This window comes from Chinchilla lanigera, unplaced genomic scaffold, assembly GCF_000276665.1.
Source record: "Chinchilla lanigera isolate Chin_1 unplaced genomic scaffold, ChiLan1.0 scaffold00006, whole genome shotgun sequence".
NCBI lineage: Eukaryota > Metazoa > Chordata > Mammalia > Rodentia > Chinchillidae > Chinchilla > Chinchilla lanigera.
In genome coordinates, this window is record NW_004955407.1 from 33,440,695 (window position 1) to 33,465,054 (window position 24,360).

The following is a 24,360-nucleotide window of genomic DNA, read 5'->3' on the forward strand; positions in this document are numbered from 1 at the left end:
AAAAAAAAAAAAAAAAAAAAAAAAAAAATCTTTGACTTCTCTTTTTCTGACTTCAGCGAAAATCCTGCTCCGGGTGCCCTTAGCCCGGTTTCATTCATCCAAGTTGTGGCCTTGCTTGCGCCTTGCGAAGACTTTTCTCCCCCAGCTTTTGATTGATCTTGAGGTAGGGGCTTTCAGATTTGGAGGGATGGTGAGCGAACCAGCAGCCTGTTCACCTCAGGTGATGGCGCGGCCGTGGACAGGGGTCGGCGGCCGAAGGCAGCTCGTCATCCTCTGTTGTGGTCAGGCACTCCTCAAGTCGTCGTCGAAATCCCCATTCTTCCGAGAATTCGGTAATGTAGAGTGTGGTGTATGCTCTTCTCTCTCCAACCCCTACCGGCTGCAATAAAATAATCGTCGTCCCTCGTCTGAACTTTGGAAACATAGCTTTTTTTTCTACAGCGCTAGGGATGTTGCACATTTCATGTTTGAATCAGATTTTGGGTTATTTTGGAAGAGTAGCTAAGTGTGTTTGAATTTAAGCCTGGGACCGTGGTTCTAAGCTCTTCCTGAAAAACCAGCAATCATAGAGCAGCAAGAGGAGATTGTTAGAAAGTGTGCTTTGCACGGGGTCAGCTGGGAACAGACACCAGGGGTGTTTGATCAGGTCCAGAGAAGGCTGGTCAGGCATGCCTTTGTGTCCCCAAGCTTGCTGTCCCTGCATTTAGGAGAAGATTGTATTGTTTACCCTCTCGATGGCTCTCTTGGCATTCCTCCCCCTACCAGGCAGGATATACTGTTTAAAAAGGATAGGAACAATGGGGGAGGGAAGCAAGTTAGAATGGAAGCATTTTTAATTAAGTGGAGATTGTTCTAGCCCTCCCTTTAACTGCTTTTTAGGTAATGTTACAGAACCTGGGAAATGTCAGAAATTGCTGAAATTCCTGTTGTTTACCTTCCTTGTCTTAGGGAGGTAGCAGGTGATCACTGAAGAGGCAGTGTGTAGGCATATCTGTTCATTCCATAAACCTTTGAAATGAAGACGCTGTGCCCTGGTTGGCCAGGCTGCAAGTATATTGATTCAATGTATGCCTTTCACCATGCTGCTGGTGTTGTTTTTTGTAAACTAACACCCTAGAATTCACAGTCTTCAGTGGAGCATACAATTTTTACTCTAGTTTAGACAAGCCAAGTTTCTATTGGTTAAAATAATAAAGCCCTTCCTTGAAATCCTTGCCTTAGGACGGGGGTCAAAAATACTGTGTAGATAGATAATCAAGAACTCCCAGGAAGGGAGGAGAAGGCGGCACCCATGGCAGTAGATGAAACAGTCTTGAGATTGTTTTGGGATCCTTGACCTAAATAAACTTCTCATGTTTTCTATTCAAAACTTATCTCTGAGCTGGTTGTAAATGTGAAACAAACACAAAGATATGCAGACTACCAACAATTCTGATTGCTTTCTATTTAGGAGAATTTTATTGTAACTAGGATGAATACTTGGGTGGAGGGAATGAATGAAAGTTAACTCGAGGTTTGTTTAGCTCACATTATCACTGAGCTTGACCACTTTTAGCAGGGTCTGAGGGAACTGATTTCCCACCTGAGGCAGTTGGTGCTACTGCAGCAGGAAAGCTATCTGTAATCCTCAATTCTAAGTTGCATAGCTTTTGTTTTTAGATTCTGGGAAGTGTACTTAACAGTGTGGCTATTCGATAGTGTTTACCCTTCCTCTAATCATGTATGTCTCTTGGAATTGAGGAATTATGTTAGGTAATTTTACAGAAGATACAGGAGAGAGGTAGCTCAGCATTGGCTTAGATTTCCAGAGCTGTTTTCTTGTTTCTTGCCTGCCTGAAGAATATTCCTACTTTCTTTGGAGGGGAAGGCCTGTGTTTATTCTCCCTGCGCACCCCATTATTTTTATTTTGATTGATCTCTACCTGTGCTCTTTGATATTGAGCTTACTGAAGTTTTACATTAAGAGAAAGATAAATGCATGTTGAGATGTACATCTCCACTATAGCAAAACCACTTGTGGGAGTTCACATGGAAAGGTACCAAGGTGTAGTATGTGGAATAAGTATTCCTGATGGTGTAAATTTTAGTCACTCAGAAGTTCAATTGCCATGTTTTTCTCATTTTGCAGTTGAGAACTGGTTATGAATCTGCTTTTGTTCAGCTTGCTGATTTGTGCGTTTGTGAATGTAGATACCAGTCTACCCCAAAAGAACTTTATTTGCAGGTATCATTTAGATTGAGTTTTTATGTGTATGTATAAAAAAGTTGTAATTTCTGTATTCTTCCTACTCTTTACTTTAACATAAATAGTAGGTAAAAGTGTACATTCCAAAAATGACACAGTGAAGTAATGAATATTGTGAAACCAGGGCTTTGAAGGTGATGACAAGTCGTTTGAAAAAGTGGTTGCTTAGACCATATTGATAGAAGAGTCTCCAGCATAAAGATTTTGGAAATCCTATTACCCCTACATCAAATAGCATCAGAAGAGTTTTATTCACTGCTGCAAAATAAAGTATTCAAAGGCTGTAATGTGGAAAGACATAGCTGCAAAGACCAAGACTTCATATTACCAGTCTCATCTCAATAAGAGGAAGACCTTTTCTAACACCTGAAAAAGAAAAGGATTGCCTGTGAGATGGTGAGTGCTCTCCTCCACCTGTCCCCCTGCAGTGGGAACTTTCAGGTGGATAGGAGAGAAGGTGGGTGAGCTCTGATACTGAGTTGCTTCCTGTGAGTCTGGGAAAATGGTTGATAATCTCTGATTTCATTTTGTAATTAAATTTTAAAGATTGATATTTAATTTCACCTAAGTAAAAGCTGATTTCCAGTACGTACATGAGCAATAACTCCACACATTGTGGAGAAACCTAGAAAACCTGGAATTAATATAGGAAGAATTTTGAGAAAATATGTATAGTACATAAATATTCTTTGGTTACCTAGTTTAGTAAGCACTTTAATTATCATGCCTTATTTTTGTTTGAGATGATCACAGTTGGCATAGATTTGTAAAAGTACTGAGAAGATACTTTTTCTGATAGCACTCAAATTTTAAAATGAGAATGGTTTAATTAGCTCAATTGCTAAATGAATGCAATAAAGTAGCATTTATATATCCTCTTCTATGTTTTTATGATAGAAAAGTAGTTATTTGGGAAATTTTAAATTCTTGTTAAAACAGAAAAGTTACTGTTTAGTACGCACTTTTAATTTCATTGAAAAGTGGATTATGCATTATAGTTTAATATAACCAGTTGAAGTCATTTGTAAGGAGTTTTTATGATGCAATTTGAGTTTAACTTATGACCTGGTTTTATTTTGATACAGAAAAGTATAGTGGTAATTTAGTTTTAAAAATGTAAAAAGGAGGTTTTCTGGTTGGGAGGTGAAGTCTTTTTCTCTTCACTGAAGCTTTTTTGATTAGAAAACCTGGCCATAGTTTGTTTATTCTAGAATTGTATGCAACTTAGGATATTCTGTAAGTACTACCTACAAAATGTTTGCTTTTAAATACCTTTTGGAGGTATGGGATGCTGATGAAGTCCATGTATATAGCAGGCCAACCTATGCATTGTAGCTTGGTTTGCTTGACAAAATTTGCTAACCAAGAAAGGTTGAAGTTTCTGCTGGTAGTTCATGGGAGACTTGAGTGCAAATGGAAGCAGCTTTTAGCCAGTCTTTTCTGTCACAGGCCCTCCCTAAACACCTTAGTTCATATCTTTTGTAGTGTTGTCTTTGGGCTTTGTCTGTGTGAAACAAGACAATGTAAAATAGTTACCCAGTAATGAAAAGTGTGAGCTTATGTGGACAATGTTATACTTTCATTTGGTATTAAAGTTTTCTTGGGTTACAGCTTATTTGCCGCAGCAAGTGATTGAAGAAGGAGTCCTGTTCCTGCCCCTGAGCTACAGCTAAGGTACAAGGAGTGGCTTGGGGGTAAGGAGTCCTTCCTCACCACATATGGTTTGTATGTATGGAGCCTGCTTGTCAGACATTGACATTCTGCCTTAATATTTTTTTATTTGTTCATGACTTGCACATTCAATATTGTAGGTTTTTAAAATCTTAGGATATGTTCAGTGTTTATATGTGGTTTATTGAATCATCTCACTTTGATCATAAAATTACCTTAAAATGTTCAAAAGCAGTGTGCTGTATTTTTAAGCAATTTTAAAAATATCTAGTGCCATTGTTATGTTTGTGGTACAGGTATAATATGTAAAAGAACAAGAATACAGAAATTTGGCTTCACGTCAAAAGAGAAGAAAGGGTAGAGAAGGAATGAAACATTGTGCTGTGACTACTCATGTATAATAATTGTTTCCACTTACCATATTTCTCACTGGCTTTGTGTTAGAATTTTTGATGTTCTCATGAGCTTATCTGTTTGAGATAACAACTACCCCCTTTTAGTACTTTTAGAAGCAATATTTTTAAACCAACAGGCTTTATCAACACATGTAGTTACATCTTAAGGGAATCAAACTTCAAGAGTTAAATGAGAGTATGGTAAGTCAATTTATCTAAAGGAAAAACTCTGCTCAGGAGTTTGGAAAAGGCCAGTTAATCCAGTCTTTACACTGATTGTTACTCTTGGGGTTGGCAAACTGGCTCACATGCCAGGTCCAATCTGACACCTGAATTTCCATTGCCTATGAGCCAAGAAAGGATGTTACAATCAAGTAGTAGAAAAAAAAACAAAACCGTATTTTATGGCTTTGTTAAAATTATATAAAATTGAAATATCATAGTCCATGAATGCTGTTGTATTGGGACACAGCTCTGTTCATTTATTTTTATTATCTGGCCTTTTAGGAGAACTTTGCTGGTATCGAGGGTATTCAGCATTTCTCTTAGGTTTTCATGGTGCTATTTTCTTTTCTTCTTTGATACCTCCGTTCTCTGTCTGCTGTATTTTACTATCTCATGGATGATTTGCTATTTTCCTAACAAGCTGACAACTCTGGCTTTCCCACTGTCTTCTGTGCTAGTGGTAGCTTGTTAGATGGCTCAAAACTTAGTGAGTTACGTATCCCAAAACTTTCCTCTGTTAGTGCTTTGCTGCTTTTGTCATCTGGGGCTGGACAAATCCACTTCTTTTTATTACTGTAGTCTCAATCCTATATAGTGTCATCTCTGCTTTAGTTGAGCCATTCATCTGTCTCATATTCTTGCAGTTTCTAGGGTGGTCTCTTCTAATGTATTGCTGAAGGGAGAGCAGTAAATACCCATAAATACACTTGGGAGTACAAATATATTTGTTCTTGAGATACTTTAAAATAATTAAACAGATTTTTTTTTTTTTAAACAAGGAAATAATAGTGTTGTGTATTGAGGGCTTTCAGAGTTCCATGCTCCTTGAGTGTGCTAATACCATTGCCAAAGTACTTCACACTTCTCTTTCTCAAAGCCATTTAGAATATGGCCTCTGGTATGACTCCAACCTTCTTTTTTTTTTTTTTTTTTGGCTTCCTGGGATTAAACTCATAGCGTTGCACATGCTAGATAAGTGCTCTAGCATTTGCGTAGCCCCCAGGAGGGCCTTGAACTTGCATTCCTACTGTCTCAGCCTCTTGAGTAGTGGGGATTACAGGAGAAGCTGGAATTACAATTGTGTGCCACCATGCCTGGCTCGGCCTGTTTTTTAAACCTCGTTATTCAATTTCATACCTTCTTCATTACATATACTGAGCACCTATAGAATTTGCTGCAGCACCTGGATATACCATTTGCCTTTATTTTCTTTGATTTCTTGCACCACAAGTATACTCCCTTTCTGTATTACCTTATCACCTTCATGAAAACCTGCCTCAAGTTCATTTTAAATTAAGACCTACAATAGGACACTTCATTTGTAGTATAGGGTCTGATGTTTACTTTGATCGCATAGTGTTTTTTTTGTCTCACATAGTTTCTACTTTGTATTAACAGTTAATTTGTGAATATATCTTACCTTCTTTGCTAGATTATAATTTTAAGGGTTAAATCTTACTTCTGTCTTCTGTACTTTGTGTATAAGGTAGATGCTCACTTAGCTATCTTAAGGGTTACTACTCTGAACCTTGTAACAGTTCTTTGTTATGATATAGCGTGTTGACCTCTTGTGTTGGTAGGTTGCTTTCAAATCAGTGCACTTTCCTGGACTAGGTGAGTTGTATTTCACAGAAGTGTTGTGTTCCAAGAATGTTGTATGGTAGATAATGTCTTTGTAACTTGAGTATCATGTGACCTGATGAAATGAGTGCGAAGAAAATTTATTTTCCGTGAAAACCAAGTTATATTCTTTGGAAAGAATTGATAAAAGGTGAGTTGCTAAAATAATGGCTGTAGAATTAGATGTGGCTGAAATAAAGTTTATGAGGAAGAGTCACAGTACAGGAATCTGTATGTAGACTGCTATACGAGGATCATTTAAATAAAGCTTTCCACTTTTAACAAACCTCAATCTGGAAATTGTGGATGGTGGTTTTGTAGATGGCTTAGATCAAGCAGAAGAGCTTCAATCTGCAGGAAACTCCAAATCATCAGTACTGGTCTCCAAGGGCTTTGGCTCCTATGTTAAGGTTGGCAAATGAATGTACATTTGTGTGTTAAACTTGAGTAAAACGTTTAAGGTATGTATGTATGGTTTTTTGATTAAATATGATTGTTTTGGCTATGAAGACTTTCATTTCAGTGTGTGCTCTGATTTTTTTCTTCCCCTAAATGAATAGAACAACATTAAGATCCCAAGTGAAGATACTGGCTGTGTTATGGTGGAACAAGTAAAGAATTGGCATTGGAAGACCAAAAAGAGCTTTAGAGGGAGATGAACATGGTTTTGGGTCGTAGCACCTATCTCTTAGCGCCTTAGACATTTTGGTTCTCAGTTTCTCATCTGTTAAGTGGATGTAATCCTTACCGGAAGGCTTTTGAAGATAAAGTCATAACATGACCGTGAAGATAGTGAGTATTGAGTGTGTCATTAGAGTGGCTTTGTGATCTCAGACAGTTATTGCGCTTCACTGCTAAGTCTTCCATTATTTACTGATAAGACCCCAGAAGATTAACTCAAACCTGAAATACAGTTTTTGCTAAATATTTGGGTGGTGATGTTCGTGTTTACCACTCCACTCTATTAATTGCCATGTGTGAGCTTGGTTTCACAGGCTTTCCACTAGAAATCCAGATTTTATAGGAAATTTTTAAGATGTTGACAACTAGTTCAGAAATATTTATGTGCCATGGGCCAAGTGAAATGAATCTGTAAGTCAGATATGGCTCTCATCTTGTAATTTTCTTTCTTTTTTTGTTTTTTGGAACTGGGAATCAAACTCAGGACCTCACACTTGCCAGGCATGTGCTGCTGAGTTATATTCCTGGCCCTCATTTTGTAATTTTCTAATTTATATAGATGGCTTTAGATGGACTTTAAACCTCTTACTGTATTTATGTTGACAAAACCCACCTCTTTAATCAGTCATTGGTTTATTGGTTTACAATAAGACTAATAGCAACCAGTAAATTGCTACCATCTTTTGTGGGTTTTTTTTTTTTGTTGTTGTTGTTTGTTTCTACAGCTGGGGTAGAACCCAGAACCTTTACTCTGAGGCACACCTGAGCCCATTTTTATTTTATTTATTTTGAGATGGTTTCTTGCTAAGTCACTTAGTTGCTCAGGCTGGCTTGAATTTGTAATCGTCCTGTGTCAACTTTCCAGAGTGCTGGGATTGTAGGTTTGCACTACCACAACTGGGTTCAATTCTTGAAAGAAATAATAATTTGTAATTTTGAACTGTTGGATTATGGTTGTCCACTCAGGCTAAAGTGTACATACAGACTTCAAAGGATTGCACATAACTGAAGTATGAGACAACAGTTTTAAGCTATCAGAAATAGGTATTCATAATCTATTTCAAATGTCTGAAGAATTGCTTCTTTTAAGTGTGTATCACTACAGTATCATTTCTATACCTATTGTATTAAGAACTTAGTGGTTTGAAATACTTCTTAGAGGTAGAAATAGTGGCTTATTATCCATGATCCCTTGAAATTAAAAAAAAATTCAGCTTTCTAGAATAAGGGGATTGGGATAATTGTTTTGGACTAGGCTTCATGTTTGTATAGAGTATAAACCAAGTTATATTAGTATTTCTCTTTTTTGTTTTTTTTCCCCTTCCCTGCTCCCACTTCAAAAACCAAGCACCAAATTACCAATTTAAAACCCAAATTCAGGTTGTTCGCCTATCTTTTTGTCCAGTTCTTCAGTTGACTTGTTTTGTTCCCTTTTCCACTGCAACTGTTTCTACTATGATTGCAGTGCCCTAGTTAGAGGAATCCTACCCACTTTGGGAATACCTCAGTAGAGACTGGTATAGATAAGAGGTTAAAAATGAAATTGCAAGTGAAAACATAAACTAAACTGGCACTTTCCCACTTCTGCACCAGAATCAAGAGTTCCTGGTTTTGTTTTTAAAAGACTTCAACTTTTAAAATGTTCTCCTTGACATCTACTCTGGCTAGAAATGCTTTGATTTTGTCAGGGGAAGAAACCCAAATGCAGCTGTTACAGCCAGATTGCTGTGCCTGTAATCCAGTTGGAGAACTTCTTGTAGTGAAGAAAAATGCAGTGCTGCACTGGAGGCTCTTAATGAAAATGTGCAGTCCTTTTGTTAGAAAAGTGCAGAATCAACTAATGACCCAACTGTCTGTCCTATTTTTAGTTTGTATTCAGATGCCCTATATGTGAATTATGAGTATAAGTCATCTATCCAGTGCTGGTTTTGATTCAGTTTTATGTTGGTGAGTAAAAAGCTATATTTGAGAGTAGGCTCTTTGTCAGGTGTACTTAATTTTGCTTGCTTTTAAGTTTTTTGGCCCTTTTTAAATGAATGCTGTAGTCATAGATTGTCTCAATTGTCATTCTTTTGTTTGTGTACTGCTTGCCTTTGTTAGCAGTCAAGAGAAAGCATTTATGTGAAGTATGAGGTATGATCAAAAAACTGTTTAAATTTTTAAAAATTATTACAGTAAAAGATATATTGACATTAATCCTCCTTAGAATACGCCCTTGCTTCAGATACTTATCCCATTGTTCTTGGTGCTTGCTTTCTTTCTTTTCTTTTTTTTTTTTGGTACCAGGAATTGAACTCATGACCTTGTGCTGCCAGGCAGGCACTGTGCCACTGAGCTATATCCCTGACCGTCTTGGTGCTTTCTGAAGCAGGTCTGGAAGTACTTTTTTCTGAATGTTTTTTGTTCTACTGTTGTGGCTGCATTCATGTCCTGATTCAAAACATTTATGCTTCATGGTCATTTGGCTTTGGGAAGAACTGGAAGTCGTACAGTGCCAGATCTGGTGAATAGGCGGATGAGGACACCATCATGTTTTTTATGAGCCTACCTTTCTGTTAGATGCAACTTGGCAGCAGCATTCATTGTATTTCTGATCACACCTTAAAGATATGAAAGAGAACTTCCAGAACTGCTTCTGAAAGTGGCAAGAATAGTAGGATGTATTTGAAGTGTGTGGGGTATTTTGAGGGAAGTTGATGGTTGTTTTTGTCTTTTATTGTAAGTTTTTAAAATTTAACATGGTCCATATAATTTGATTATCCCTTGACACCTTGAGACACCAGGTTTCCTTCAGGGAAAATCCATGCCAGTGGACCGTTGGCATCACAGGAATACCATTCTCATGTGTGGACTAAGTAAGTTTTTGCAAAGTCAGTCTGTGTAAAAGAAAGTGAAAACACTGAAGATTTCCTAGTGTCATTTTCTTGGTTAAATATTTTCTGATTAGGATAGAAAATTGAAATATTTGGCACTGCTTATAATTTTCAGGATGTCTTATCTGAAACACAGGGAAAAAATTTAGCTGCATTCATAATCCATAACACCATGCGCCTGGTGTATGTTCACTTTTCAAGGTTCAGTTCAGGGCATATTTTCTACCAGTCCTTCCACAAACTGTTAAAAGAGTTATCTCATTTGGTCCTCTCCTACCCCTTAACTTTTTGAAAAATCTTATGTTCTCCAAATCTTGGATGGAAATGAGGTTTTACAAATTTCCAACCAAAATTATCTTCTTGAGGAAGTGTCCAGTTTCAAGATCTGTTTATGACTTGGCTTCCTGGGAGAGTTAGAATCTAGTTTACCGAGAAGATGCTTGTGTTTACATATTCTGTCTCAGTCAAGTTGAAAATGAGGAAAATCTATTTACTATCAGTTCTAGGAACAGTTTTTCTAGGAAAATAACGTTGGAACACCAAGTAGGATGCAAACAAAAAAACATGAATGTGAACCACAAAGTTGACCTAGTTGGATGTTTTGCCTCTAATAAACCTTACAGCTAGCTTTTGAGGAAAGATAGATGAGTGGTAGTAATAACCACAGTGATTGATTATTTGAGCTGGGACTTTTGTGTACATGTGTAAATATGTATGTAATGTATTTTTTTCCCCTCCTTTTTGAATCTCAACCTTTTAAGGGTTAGTATGATTAACATTTTATGAATGAACAAATTGAAGTAAAAAGGTGTGTAAATTACTAAGCTGGGCTTCTAAGACAGCCTTGAGTTAGTCATGCCTTTGGTAACTTTGTACAAAAGAATGTATGCTATGGTATATAGTACAGTTAAAGTCCCTTTAAACCAAAGGAAATAGTTCCTATCTATTTTGAGTACCTTCTAGACACTGACACTACCATGTGTTTGGGGGGGGAATACAGTGGTAAATACAGTGTTCCTGGTGTATACATTCTGGTAACAGAGACAAACTAGCAAATGCTATGAACAAAACCACAAGTGGAATAAAGTGACAAAGTGTGGCAAATTCTATTTTGATTATGGTGCTCAGGCAAGGCAGAAAATTGAGTGATTACTGGGGCAGACCAGTGGGAACATGCAGGGACCTTGGAGTATTGGAGTGGTTGTATGAAGAACTTTTTTTTTTTTTAAGGTCCTCCAGAAGCTTTACTCAAAAGAATTGGCAAGGCATATAATTGTGTTTAGTGATTAAGTTTTTTTCTATGACACTATCTAGTAGTCTTGTCTTAATGTTGCCCTGAAGCATGTTCCCCCCTCCCCATTTTATAGAAGTAAGAATTGAGACTCAGGCATATATAAAAATAAGTAGATTTAATAAGTATGTTGGGCCCATCTGTCAGCTTTAATATTTACTCAGCATTTTACCTATTTTACTGCACTTCCCCTTCCCCTTTTTTGCTGGAGAACATTTTAGATTTTCTTAACTTGTCTTAAAATTTCTAAGTGTTACATGAACAGCTCATTTAATGCTTATATACTTTTTGCCCAGCTCACTATTTGTTTGATGATGTTTTATTTATTTATTTATTTTTGGGCACCATTTGTAGTTGCAGGCATCTTGACATGCCTTTGGAAGAAAGACGTTTTTCCCAAGCATGACGTAACCATCACTCAAAATTTTTATTTATTTATTTTTGTACTGGGAATCAAACTCAGGACCTTGTGCTTTCCAGACAGGCTCTTGTGCCACTGAGCTAAATCCCCGGCTTCACTCAAAATTGACATTTGATATAATAGTATTACAAAATACTCCATTCACTTTGAAATTTAGACTTACTCTTTTATTTTTTGTTTTTTAAAATCCAGCATTCAAAGTCCATGCATTAAATTGTTTACACTCCTTTAACAGTTCTTAAGCCTTTCCCAATAAAGAATGGCATTTTGAAGAGGTCCTCACATTCTGCAGAATCTCTCTAGGATTTGCCTATACAGTAGTTGATTTCTCAAGATCTTATGATTAAAGATACATTAAACATTGTTGGCAGAAATATTCATAGGGAAATTGTTGGGAATGTTGGGTAGTATTTGGTTCGATAATGTCTATCACGTATAACTCCATTGTAAATGTACCTTTTGTAATAAGTGATGTATGGAGTAACAAATTTTAAACTGATTATTTTCTTTTCCCAACAATCATCCACTGCATTTAGCATCTCTTGGTGATTCTGAATTGGTTATTGCTGGGAATACTTTAAAGCAAACAGGTATATCTTTTCACCTAAAAAGGTTTAGTATCTATCTAAAAGGTAAGGACTTTCAAAGACAGCCACACACAGCACCTTTATGACACCTAACCACAATTTCTTAACATCTGGTATCTATGTTCAGATTCCCTGAATTGTCTCTACACAGTTGTGTGTGAATCAGAATCTAGATAAGAGCCACAGGTTATATTTACTCAAGTCTCACATCTCTTACTTTGTAATAACCTCCCCCATCTGGATTTATTTGAGCACTTCCTGCTGTTTTATATGATGTCCTAGTGCAAGTTTTTCTGTAAACTGATAGGTAGAAATTTGTTTGGGTTTGGGTTTTGTTTTGCAAGGATATTTAAATAGTTCTGGGGAGAGCATCACATTAAGGGCACATGTGACTGTCTTCTAGAGATAGCATCCATTATAGTCATTGCATTGTTGCATTAGGAGTTGAAAATGATTTTCTAATTGCATTATTTTTTCTATATTAAGTTAGATTTTTTTCTGACTTGTGTTTATTTCTGGTGTGTGGGTGTGTGAATATTTCCCGAAAAAAATGTTTAAGAGACATTCTTCATCTTTATAGGATGTTCTTGTACTTCAGTGATCCACTAAAATGTCCTCAATTTTCTCATCTGTAAATTGGGAGTATGGCTGTGTTTGAGTTTTTTGGTGAGGATTAGTGGAGCTTGTACATACAGTGTAAAAATAGTATGTAGCACATGTGGAGCTTGGTAAGTGCTAGTTTAACTTTTTGAACCTGGTGGTGTAACTCAGTGGTAAGAGCAGTTTGCCTAATGAACTGAGGCACTGGGTTCAATCCTTAACACTCCTCCCCTGCAAGTAATACACAAATAGCTCAGTTGTGTTGAAATGTTGAATTGAAATGTGGTGGAGAAGCTTGATCTTTTTCTACTTGTTCATTTCAACTGAAGTGCTGCTTGCACACCCCGACCTGCCCTTTTGAGGAAATGGCCATCAGGCAAGAAACATGCACAGAGAAAGCAGTAGCAAAACCTGGAACCATTTTAAAGTGGAGTTCGTACAGTGAAGGGAAGTAGGCCCCTCTTGTGGTGGGCAGGTGGGGGAGATGGTAGCTCCAGATACAGATGTGCCCTGCTCATGGACTAGAGATTTTTATCTGAACAAAGGGCTTTCTTGCCTAGTCTCTTTTATCTTTGTCATTCCACACATTCTCAGTTGTAAGAAGCTGTTTGAGATTTTGGGGGAGGAGATGCTTTATTTCTTCTTGGCCGTTATAGTCTAACATCATTGCTTATAAAATACTTGATAGTGGTTGTGCATGATAACAGAAATTTAGCAATCTTGATGAAATGTACTTAGTTCTTAATATTTGATTAGTGTATTTAACAAACATTTGAGGGTCTGCAATGTGCAAGAGATAGTGTTTAGACAGAGACCATATGACCATATCCATGAATAATGTAGATCAGAATATTTTTGTATGGAGTTTTTACATTTTGGTAGCAAGGAGATAGAATAAACTAATATAAATTGTGTAGTATGGTAAGGGATTGAGATGGTCAGGGAGGTTACTTTAGAGGAAAGACCTAAAAGGAAGAGGGGACCAAGTCCCGTACAAATCGGTGTAGTATTTCCTGCAGAGAGAACAGCCAGACCAAAGGCTTGTTTGATGCTTTGTGAAGAGGTGGTCATGCCTTGTAATGGGTCAAGTACAGAGGCATGGAGGCAACATAAGAGACCAGGACATTTATCTGGATGAGATAAGCTAGAATGGCAATTTGGTTTGGACCAGGGTACTAGTGGTTGGTAGACCCAGCAGACTTTGCTTATGGTTTGTATGCATATGGGTTGAAAAAGATGGTGAGCTGACAGGCAAACATGACTGATGGTGTTGACCTGAGCAATAGTAAAGATGGCATTGCCTTTCTGTCACACGAGGAAGAGAAGGATCAAGTTCTAGGGGCCCAAGCCAAATTGTACTCCCAAACAAAGACAAGGCAGTCATCAATGCCTCATTCAGTGAGAACAACGGTTCATAACGTTACTAATTCCCACATTTGTAGGTCATACAACAGATTCCTTTTAACCTAATGTCATAAAGATATGGAAGTTAGCAGGTAAAGATTAGTTTGGATAGCTTCGTATGGCTTGTGATAACTAGGTCAAGTATAGAGATGTAGTTTTTTTCTTTTTTATTGTCTGGTGAAAAGATTAATACTTATTTTTAATCTGTTTTATCTATATGCTGTATTCATTCACATGCATACTTCAATTAGATTTTATTGTATGTGTTATTGGCAGTCTTTGTTAACATTTATTGTATGTCCACCTTGGGCATTTTCTCTGCAAACACATTTTTAAACATGCATGATGTTGGATGATCTTTTTATCAATATTGCTTTTCCTATCAATAGAGAAAGCCCTTTGAAGAGAGTATGATACAGTGATTATGGGCAAAAGTTATGTAGGCATGTGAGTGCAAGTCTGGTATTTACACAAATGTAGTATGCTTCCTAGGGTACATGATACTGCCTGTTTGGTTTCCATTTTCTTGTCTGTAAAATGGTCATAATAATTGTCCTTATCTCATGATTATTGTGAGGATTACAGTAATCACCCCAGAACTATTATTGTTAGTAAGGACTTAGTTCATAAAGTCAGGTTTATTTCTTTTAATCTTTCTTTTATAACTCACTTAAGTTGTCTTTCATAAGCAGACAGTGCTGATCCTCTTGAATTCTTTCGTTGAGTTTCACAGGTGTTTAGTCATTGATTATGTGATATGATATCATTAGCACTGTTCTGTTACATTACATTTTCATGTTTCTCAAAAAGGTTGTTGAGGAGTTTGCTCTGTGTACATGATCTAGTATCATCCACATAAAAAAAAAAGTTCAAATTAGTGGTAGTGTCACACTTGTTCCCCTATAATCCAAAGGTCCTATTTCCCAGAGACTTAAAACAAAACAAAATCCAAATCCATTATGAGCCAACTCTTACATTGATAGAAGAGGTTAAAATGAGTATTTCAGGGAGAAGAGGTAGATGTGGATGAAGTGATAAATCTGATGGTTTTTGAACATTTCAAGATGAATAAGATGTAATTTAAAGAAATGGTTTATTTGGGATATTGTTCACACATACTGGTCAAAGTAGAGCTGTTTTGGTTTGTAGGTGGTTGTGAGAGCTTGTGTCTTCCCTTTTGCCCATTATGGCACATGAGGAACTAAAACCCCTCAGAATACTATTGAAACACTATTTGAGTCCAGTCAGAGTTCTTATATTTAATGTATTTTTAAAAACATGAATATCACGCTTGGCATGATGGTGCATACCTGTAATCCCAACACTCTGGCAGAGGTAGGAGGAATGCAAGTTCAACCCTAGCCCAGCAGACTTAGGGGGCTTAGTGAAACTCAATCTCCAAAAGGTGTGGGTGGGGTGGGAATGTAGTGTGAAGGCCCTGGATTCTGTACTTCGTGCTGCAGTACAGAACAAAAAACCTTGAACAAGTCAAGGTTGTAGGTATGATTGAAATGTTTCTTTAGAGATTTTAAGCTCCTTACATCCTTAGGGGTATTATATTGTACAGTTACCTATAAATGTTGTGTTTAGCTCCACTTGTGATTTAAAATTGGAGTTCAAGTCAGTTGTGTTAGGAAAATTCATTTTTGCTTTTACCTGTCACTTATAAGCCCTACCATATTGTGCTTCACATCTTTGAGGTAAACAGAATTGAGGACAGGTCAGCATCAAGTGCCATTTACTCTTCCATTCATGAAATTTACTTTGCTGGACCTTAACTCAGAATGACAAAAATGAAAATAATTGTATTTTACTCAAATGAGGTGATGTTAAGTAGGCACTAAGGTGATAAAGTAATTTGGAGCCTCATTAAAACATTTGTGAGAGAATGGCATCTTTAATACACTGTTTATTTTTAATCTATTCTTTTATATTTAAGTAGCTTTGGTGAAGATTTGAATATGCCTGGAACATAGTTGACATTTGATTTGAAAGGGCTGGTGACATCTGTGGAGACATTTACTAAACCATTGGCCTATTGTCCTGGGCAGTATTTACCACTTTCTGTAGCTTATTCTTCATTATGCCATGAAGAGCTAAACACTGTTGTGTTTTATAGATGAGACAGTTGAGGTACGTAGAGATAGATTGTTTGCTCTACAGTTAGGAAGTGGCAGAGCTTGGAACCTACCTCTTTAAAGCTGACTGCTTTCCACTGTACCATGCCACCTGCATGTAACTAGTGGTAGTCTATACCCATCACTTTTACAAAGCCATGAAATCTGGTGGTAGTGAGAAAGCAAGCCTCTGGTATGCTCATAATCTCTCTTTTTGGTAGGTTACACAAAGGCGAGTATAATTCAGGCACTCAGGTTTTTGGAAGTCTGTGTTACATAACCCTTAAATTAATAGCTTGCTATGTAAATAGATTTGGTTCACTGTACTTACAGCAGGACTCAATCAGGCCTATCCTCCACAGTGCTGCCAGGGCTTGTTTGGATTGCCCCTCAAGTGTGTGTTTATAAACTGACCCCAAAGCTAAAAATGTTTTTTTTCTTTTTAGGGGCACCATATTCTATTTTTCATTATTAGTTCACTTGTGTCATTGTACTTATGATGTGAAGCCTTGATTGAATTTAGGGTTCCTTTTTTTCTGTTCCCTGTTTGACTTTTCTGATAGGTGATTTTTCTTTTTAGATAGTGACCATACCTGGATTTTATAGATTATACCAGAATAATTTCCTGGCGTGGTAGGGGTTACCCTGGATCAGTGGTGGCGAACTTGTGGCATGCATACAGCAGCTGGCTGTTTGTTTTCATTGCAAGTTCTAAAAGGTTCACCATCACTGCCCTAGATAGCAGAGAGAGATTTGGTCATTATAACTAAGTCTGTTTTGGTAAGCATGTTGTATCACCTGAAGAAGTTTAATAGCTAATTTAAGTTTGATCTGTTTTCCTGTTCGTCAAATAGGTTTTTATGTATACTTTGAAGTTCTTAGGTTATAATTTAATTCATTGAGATACATGACAGTGTCCATTACAATCTAATAATTGTTAATAAAATACTACTTTCTAATACATACAATCCTCTTTTATGGGGAATTCTGCTGTTTCATAACACCTTTTGTTTGAACTTTGACTGAATCTACCCATCACCACAAAGGAACCATATCGTTATACATTCTGCAAATATGTATTACTTTTACTGTAGGAGTAATTTTTTAAAGACACTGCCAAGGAACCAACACACAAACTAAAACCCCCATATAGTTTTTCATTACTATACCTATTTGATTACTTGTCCCATTGTCTCACTTAAGACCTTTGTCTGAACTATGAACCATAAAAAAGGGTGTAATATACATAAAAAGACATAATAAAGTACATTAAAAAGCTACACATTAGCTGAAGAAAAGATTTTTCTGTGTGTTTTTCCTAAGAATAAAGGAACTCAGGACAGTATTCATGTACTTTTTAAAAATGAGATGTTTACTCCTTTAAAAAGGAAAAATTGGACTTGCTTTTATTTCTGACCCCTGAAAAGCTGAAATTTAAGAGCTTCACAATCTTTATTCTTGACTACGATATGACATTTACCTGTGTTGTATTTGTAGTGTTTTATATCTTTCTGCAAACTAAATTGATCTCTTTTTGGTTTTGTTTTTCCTTTTCCAGTTTTTAGCAGGTGCTGATTTCTGCATGTATTTTGTTTAAATTGGGAAAGTCTAACTACCCCCTGCCCCCTAAAAAAGGTAAACTATGAAAAAGAAAAACCCTGCACATACACTGGTGTGGGGTCCAGTGAAAAGCCTGTCAGCAGTTTTTGAAGGGTCTGAAGAGGAATAGATAGAGTTGAAATCAGCCTTGAGCTAGGGCTTAGCCGCTGCCTACGGTTTAACTACCTCTGTGGATAGAAGATATTCTAGGGGACTTAGGGATCAGGCTCTGCATAGGAATGTCAAAGAGTCTGAGCATTTCGCAGGGGCAGAATCCAAATTAGATATCAGACTTGCATATATCATATTTGGCAATGCAAAACAATGTTTTTGATACTACTACTGCTTTCTAGTGATGGTGAAAGGAAATACTTACTTTGAGTTTTGAGTACTTCGAACAAATACACAAATGAAACCTTCATCCTCCCTCTAAAAAAGAAGGCACTAGATATTTTTTCTGTCCCTTTAGGAGTACACGGTGAGCCACTCTCACTGAGAAGAGAAATACCTGAAAAGTCTTCTAACTTCCTTTGAGCTAGGGTTTCTTAAGTTGAGCAGGTGATATGGGTATGACTTGGACATTGGAGAGACAGGAGATAATCTGTTGAAAGCAGGATTTCCTAGCTGGCAACATTTTGTATCCCTAACACTGAAACATTTAAAGGTATGCTTTTAAATAACAGGTTTATTACTTGTGTGACATCTTATAAAAACATTAGGTGGTTATTTGTGAATCATTTCAAAGCATTTCTTTAAAAATTTAAAAACGTTTGGGTATGGGGAAGGTATTGATAGGATACAACCAATTTCAGGATTTGATAAATATAACGTGATATTCAAACTTCTAAGTATATTTTTTGCCTTTAGCAGTTTTATTGATGCCAGCCATTGACGCTTGGTATTGAGGAAGCAGGATTTTAATCACTTTTCGTAGCATAATTATTATAGGGCTTTGTGTTTAGAAAAGGGATAGAGATTGATATTTTTATCTGGACAGCTTTATGAATTAGGCCTAGTAACCTAATTTGATAGAGCATTAGTGTTGAGGCATTATGTTTAGCTTATTGTCAGTGAGAATTGTGATTATAAGTTTTTAGCCCAGTGGTCTATTTTGAACAGTTTTGAGAAGAGGTAGCCTTAGTGTCATCTGTGGAATTTAATGTTTACTGTTCATTTAAAAAAGAAAATACCCATATTCACCAGAAAGAAACAGGTTTTTCAAGCATGGAAAGACTGAAATTGTCTCAGTAAAAAGGAGAAATTACTTAGAATAACGTGGAGGTATTAGGTTGAATAATATTTTTCTTAATGATCTACCTGTCAGCTGCAATTATAATTAACTTCAAAGAATTAGAACTTGTTTCTTCATCAGGAGAAAAACCATCAAATTTGTCAAAATGATTTTAGGTAAATATAAATGTCTGTTTTACAGAATGACTATCTTTACACAGGACTGACAAATATGGACTTAATGAAGATTTATCTAATGCTGGACAAATGTCTGTGTTGTTCAGGTTTGGAAGATAATCCAGAAAACTGCTTCTTTCTCTCCTTTCTGTATTATTTGAATTAAAAGGAAAAAATGCTCAACAAAATTATACCTGAGTTGGTACTTTTGTCAGAGATTCTCTTGGAAATAATGCCTGAAGAAAAGGAAGAGAAGGAAATTACCTTTTTAAAAGTTTTCCTTTTCTCTTTCAACAGCTCAGTAACAAATCTTACATGATTTTATAAATTGTATGTTTCTAGTTTTTTGCATGGAAGATCTTGTTTCCCATGAGGCATCTTGTAAGTTTTAGGTCACTGTGTAATAACTGTACATTTACAATAGGAATTTAGGACAGTTTGCTAGCAATAGATTTGGAACAGTATTTGTTTTTCTGTGTGTAAATGATCTGGGGATAGATGCCAACCTCTATAGAGAATACATCTGTTTGTTCCATCAAGGACCCTAATGGCCATAAAATTAACCCCAAATAATCTTAGGATTCATAGTACTTAAAGGTTTGTTTTGGTGCCTTTTTGACTACCTCTACCGCCTTTAGTGTACTCTAAGATCTCCATGCCTGTTCCAAACTGAGACCACCACAGTAAGAAAAGAAAGGACACTATCATGGTAGATGGTTGCTGAAGAAAGTTACACTACTTCCGAAGTTGATGAGGTTTTAGTTCAAAATGGTATGCTCCCTGATTTTTAAGTATCAGCTGCAAGAATATAGATTAGTCTTTGCTGTGGAACTAAAGTATATTTTAAAAGTTTTTTTTTTTTAATGTCTGTTGCGCCGTGTTTGTTTGACTGAAAGTTTCCTCATCACTTGGTGAGACCCTCCTCTAATTCAATCTTTGTCTTTTGTCTTTGCTGCCTTGCAGGGTTGGTACAGTAGGCTTCACTAGACTTAGCTGCAACTCAGAATTTCTCCTCCAGCACCTGAGTAAATGCTGATGGTCTTGTGGAGAGTGGATTAAGAGTACGAGCTAAGTTCTCAATCCCAGTTAAGAAGCGGAGGAAAATTTAACTGTCTCCTTCAAAGTTTATCACCACCATCAAGACAGCAAACCAAAGGACAAAGACTTTGACCTGCTGTGTTGCTCTGTGTAGTCCAGTTCACGTATGGTTTACAAACTTGACTGGGGTTACTAATAAGTAAGAAAAGTTGGACACTTCTGTCATTTGGACATTTATTCAGAAGTTACCAGAATGAGGGCTGTACTGGAGACAGCAGACATTGCCATAGTGGCCCTGTATTTTATCCTGGTCATGTGCATTGGTTTTTTTGCCATGTGGAAATCTAATAGAAGCACCGTGAGTGGATACTTCTTGGCGGGGCGCTCTATGACCTGGGTAGCAATTGGTGCCTCTCTGTTTGTGAGCAATATTGGGAGTGAGCACTTCATTGGGCTGGCAGGATCTGGAGCTGCAAGTGGATTTGCAGTGGGCGCATGGGAATTCAATGCCTTACTGCTTTTACAACTTCTGGGATGGGTTTTCATCCCAATTTACATCCGATCAGGGGTGTACACCATGCCTGAATACTTGTCCAAGCGATTTGGTGGCCATAGGATTCAGGTCTATTTTGCAGCCTTGTCTCTGATTCTCTATATTTTCACCAAACTTTCAGTGGATCTGTATTCGGGTGCCCTCTTTATCCAGGAGTCTTTGGGTTGGAACCTTTATGTGTCTGTCATCCTGCTCATTGGCATGACTGCTTTACTGACTGTCACCGGAGGCCTTGTTGCAGTGATCTACACAGACACTCTGCAGGCCCTGCTCATGATTATTGGGGCACTCACACTTATGATTATTAGCATGATGGAGATTGGCGGGTTTGAGGAAGTTAAGAGAAGGTACATGTTGGCCTCACCCAATGTCTCTTCCATCTTGTTGACATACAACCTTTCCAACACAAATTCTTGTATTGTCCACCCTAAGAAAGAAGCCCTAAAAATGTTACGGGATCCAACAGATGAAGATGTTCCATGGCCTGGATTCATTCTTGGGCAGACTCCGGCCTCAGTGTGGTACTGGTGTGCTGACCAAGTCATCGTGCAGAGGGTCCTAGCAGCCAAAAACATTGCTCATGCCAAAGGCTCTACTCTTATGGCTGGCTTCTTGAAGCTTCTGCCAATGTTTATCATAGTTGTCCCAGGAATGATTTCCAGGATACTATTTGTTGATGATATAGCTTGCATCAACCCAGAACACTGCATGAAAGTGTGTGGAAGCAGAGCTGGGTGCTCCAATATTGCTTACCCGCGCCTGGTGATGAAACTGGTTCCTGTGGGGCTTCGGGGATTGATGATGGCAGTGATGATTGCAGCTCTGATGAGTGACTTGGACTCTATCTTTAACAGTGCCAGTACCATATTCACCCTCGATGTGTACAAACTCATCCGCAAGAGCGCAAGCTCCCGGGAACTAATGATTGTGGGGAGGATATTTGTGGCTTTTATGGTGGTGATCAGCATAGCATGGGTGCCAATCATCGTGGAGATGCAAGGAGGCCAGATGTACCTTTACATTCAGGAGGTAGCAGATTACCTGACACCCCCAGTGGCAGCCCTGTTCCTTCTGGCAATTTTCTGGAAGCGCTGCAATGAACAAGGGGCTTTCTATGGTGGAATGGCTGGCTTTGTTCTGGGAGCAGTCCGTTTGGTACTAGCCTTTACCTACCGTGCCCCTGAGTGTGACCAACCTGATAACAGGCCTGGCTTCATCAAAGATGTCCATTATATGTATGTGGCCACAGCATTGTTTTGGGTGACAGGACTCATTACTGTAATTGTTAGCCTCCTCACACCACCACCTACAAAGGAACAGATTCGTACCACCACCTTTTGGTCTAAGAAGAACGTGGTGGCGAAGGAGAGTTGCTCTCAGAAAGATGAACTATACAAAATGCAAGAGAAGAGCATACTCAGATGCAATGAGAACAGTGAGGCCATTAACCACGTCATTCCCAATGGGAAATCTGAAGATAGCATAAAGGGCTTGCAGCCTGAAGACGTTAATCTGTTGGTGACTTGCAGAGAAGAAGGCAACCCAGTGGCTTCCTTGGGTCATTCAGAGGCAGAAACACCAGTAGATGCTTATTCCAATGGGCAAGCAGCTCTCATGGGTGAAAAAGAAAGAAAGAAAGAAACAGAGAATGGAAGCGGGTACTGGAAGTTCATAGACTGGTTTTGTGGCTTTAAAAGTAAGAGCCTCAGCAAGAGGAGTCTCAGAGACCTGATGGAGGAGGAGGCTGTTTGTTTACAAATGTTAGAAGAGACTCCGAAAGTTAAAGTAATACTAAATATTGGACTTGTTGCTGTGTGTTCACTTGGAATTTTCATGTTTGTTTATTTTTCCTTATGAACTTAAGGGTATGGTAAGATACTTAACTTAAAAAAATACTGGTCTTTGGAAAAAATTATGTAACTGTTGCATCTCTCAGGCATTGTTTACGCAGTAGGTTGTTAGCCAAATTTTACTTAGCAGAAAATCATCTATTTGGTAGACTTTATTTTCCCAGAGATGGATGAAAGTAAATCTTCAGCTGAAATGAAGCAAAACAGACTGAATAGTGCAACAATGTGGTTTAAATTTTTCCATACCAAAGTTAGTAGAGACCAATTATTTTCGTAGATCACTTAGAGCAGAATATACGTTAAGGTATCATGAATAAGGTATATTGTCTGCACTGCCAAGGTTTGGTAGACCTCATGCTGAAGTAGAAGATTTGCTCATTTCTAAGTTTTTTCTGTCTCTGTAATTCCTACTACCATTAAAGAAAAATGAAGTCTGAGACATTGTAAAATCAGTTATGTACTGAAAATTATGTTTGTACTCATTTCAGGACGAGTTGGTTGTGAGATTAATTTTGTTAGCATGAGTCTGGATTCAGATTGCCAAAAGAAAGGTAGAATATTTTCCTGTAGGTATTTTTGTACCATCTGTATGTGGAATGTTGGAGGGGAAATTTTGTTCTAGTGTGTCATCACCCTCCTCCTTTCCTACTTTCATTGAAGCTTAAGGGAACCATACTCAAAATGACCAAGTCAGCCTATGAAGTTACATGTCATAATTTTATTATTAAATGATTATGGGGGAGAAGTGAAATAAATGTTGCTAATGATCCCCACACTTGTTGACCAAATTAAGGATTTTTAAAAATATACCTAGGAATTACTAGATCCCTAGCAGTGTTTGATTAACCTGTGCTGAACAAATGAGTAATCATATTTTATCAGTTTCCTGGCTTTTTTTTCCCCCTCTCATAATTTGGTAATATTCTTCTTTATTAGCCAAATCCCTTCCCAAATTTAGTTAGAAGATACATCCAAACATCTTAAAGAAAAATTGACAGTCCTTTTGCATTCTGGGTTACCCCACTTGATTAGATCATGATATATTAAGGTTGAAGTTTTAGAGGTTAAAGTTTAGTTCTGGAATCCTACTGCATTCTTTATAACATTGTTCCTAATCCACCTCCTTCCTGCCCCCAACTTGCCATCTGTACACAGCCTCTATATCTTTGTTATATAGTGTATTAAAGCATGAGGATGTGTCAGTGCGAACTGGCCATCAGTAACAGGACACTCAAGAGTGCATGCTGGCCACTGGTAGATTTTCAGTATAGTCATTTTTGTATAATGGATAGCATGTTCAAGAGGTGCCATGAACGAGAACTTTGGGGTTTAGTAGTGTGCTTGTGGAGGATATTACAGAACTTGTATAAATTATAAGACCCTTGTCTTCACATGGCTTAGTCCCAGTTGCAACATCCATAGATGGGAATCTTTTTCACAGGCTGTGTTTCTCCTTAGTGAACACAGGGTACAAAAGATGTCAGAGAAAATCTCTACAGATGATGTAGTACTGTGTCCTCCATGAAAGATGAAGAAAGCTAATTGTGTATCTACTTTCTTTAACTTTCTTTAAAACAGATACTTTTTAAATTGCATGATTTTTATTAAGCTTGTATTAGGAAAAGTTACTTTTATAGCTAGATACTTTTGTAGATTTTGATTCAAAACTAAGCCCTGCTGACTTCATATTTTTTTTTGTAGTGTATAAACCTGTTTGCTTATGATAAACTTAATTAGCCCAAAGTTGATTTTAGAAATTATCAGGTAGAACGTAATGTCTTCC

General features: G+C 37.4%; 2 protein-coding genes across 3 annotated transcripts in view; both read left to right on the forward strand.

Moving 5' to 3' along the window:
• The window catches only part of LOC106146631 (EP300-interacting inhibitor of differentiation 2-like), a 21,978-nt gene extending 1,787 nt beyond the window's left edge, over positions 1 to 20,191 (forward strand). Inside the window, exon 2 of one of the 2 annotated variants that reach the window (XM_013504395.1) lies at positions 20,100 to 20,191. In XM_013504395.1, the coding sequence (XP_013359849.1) occupies positions 20,100 to 20,172 (73 nt within the window). In that variant the 3' untranslated portion in view covers positions 20,173 to 20,191. The remainder of the gene's footprint in view (positions 1 to 20,099) is intronic. The other variant, XM_013504396.1, reaches the window with a different exon arrangement.
• Positions 19,544 to 24,360, forward strand: part of Slc5a3 (solute carrier family 5 (sodium/myo-inositol cotransporter), member 3) — a 51,652-nt gene continuing 46,835 nt past the window's right edge. Inside the window, exon 1 of the mRNA XM_005375699.2 lies at positions 19,544 to 22,512. Coding sequence (XP_005375756.1) covers positions 20,428 to 22,512 — 2,085 coding nt within the window. The 5' untranslated portion in view covers positions 19,544 to 20,427. The remainder of the gene's footprint in view (positions 22,513 to 24,360) is intronic.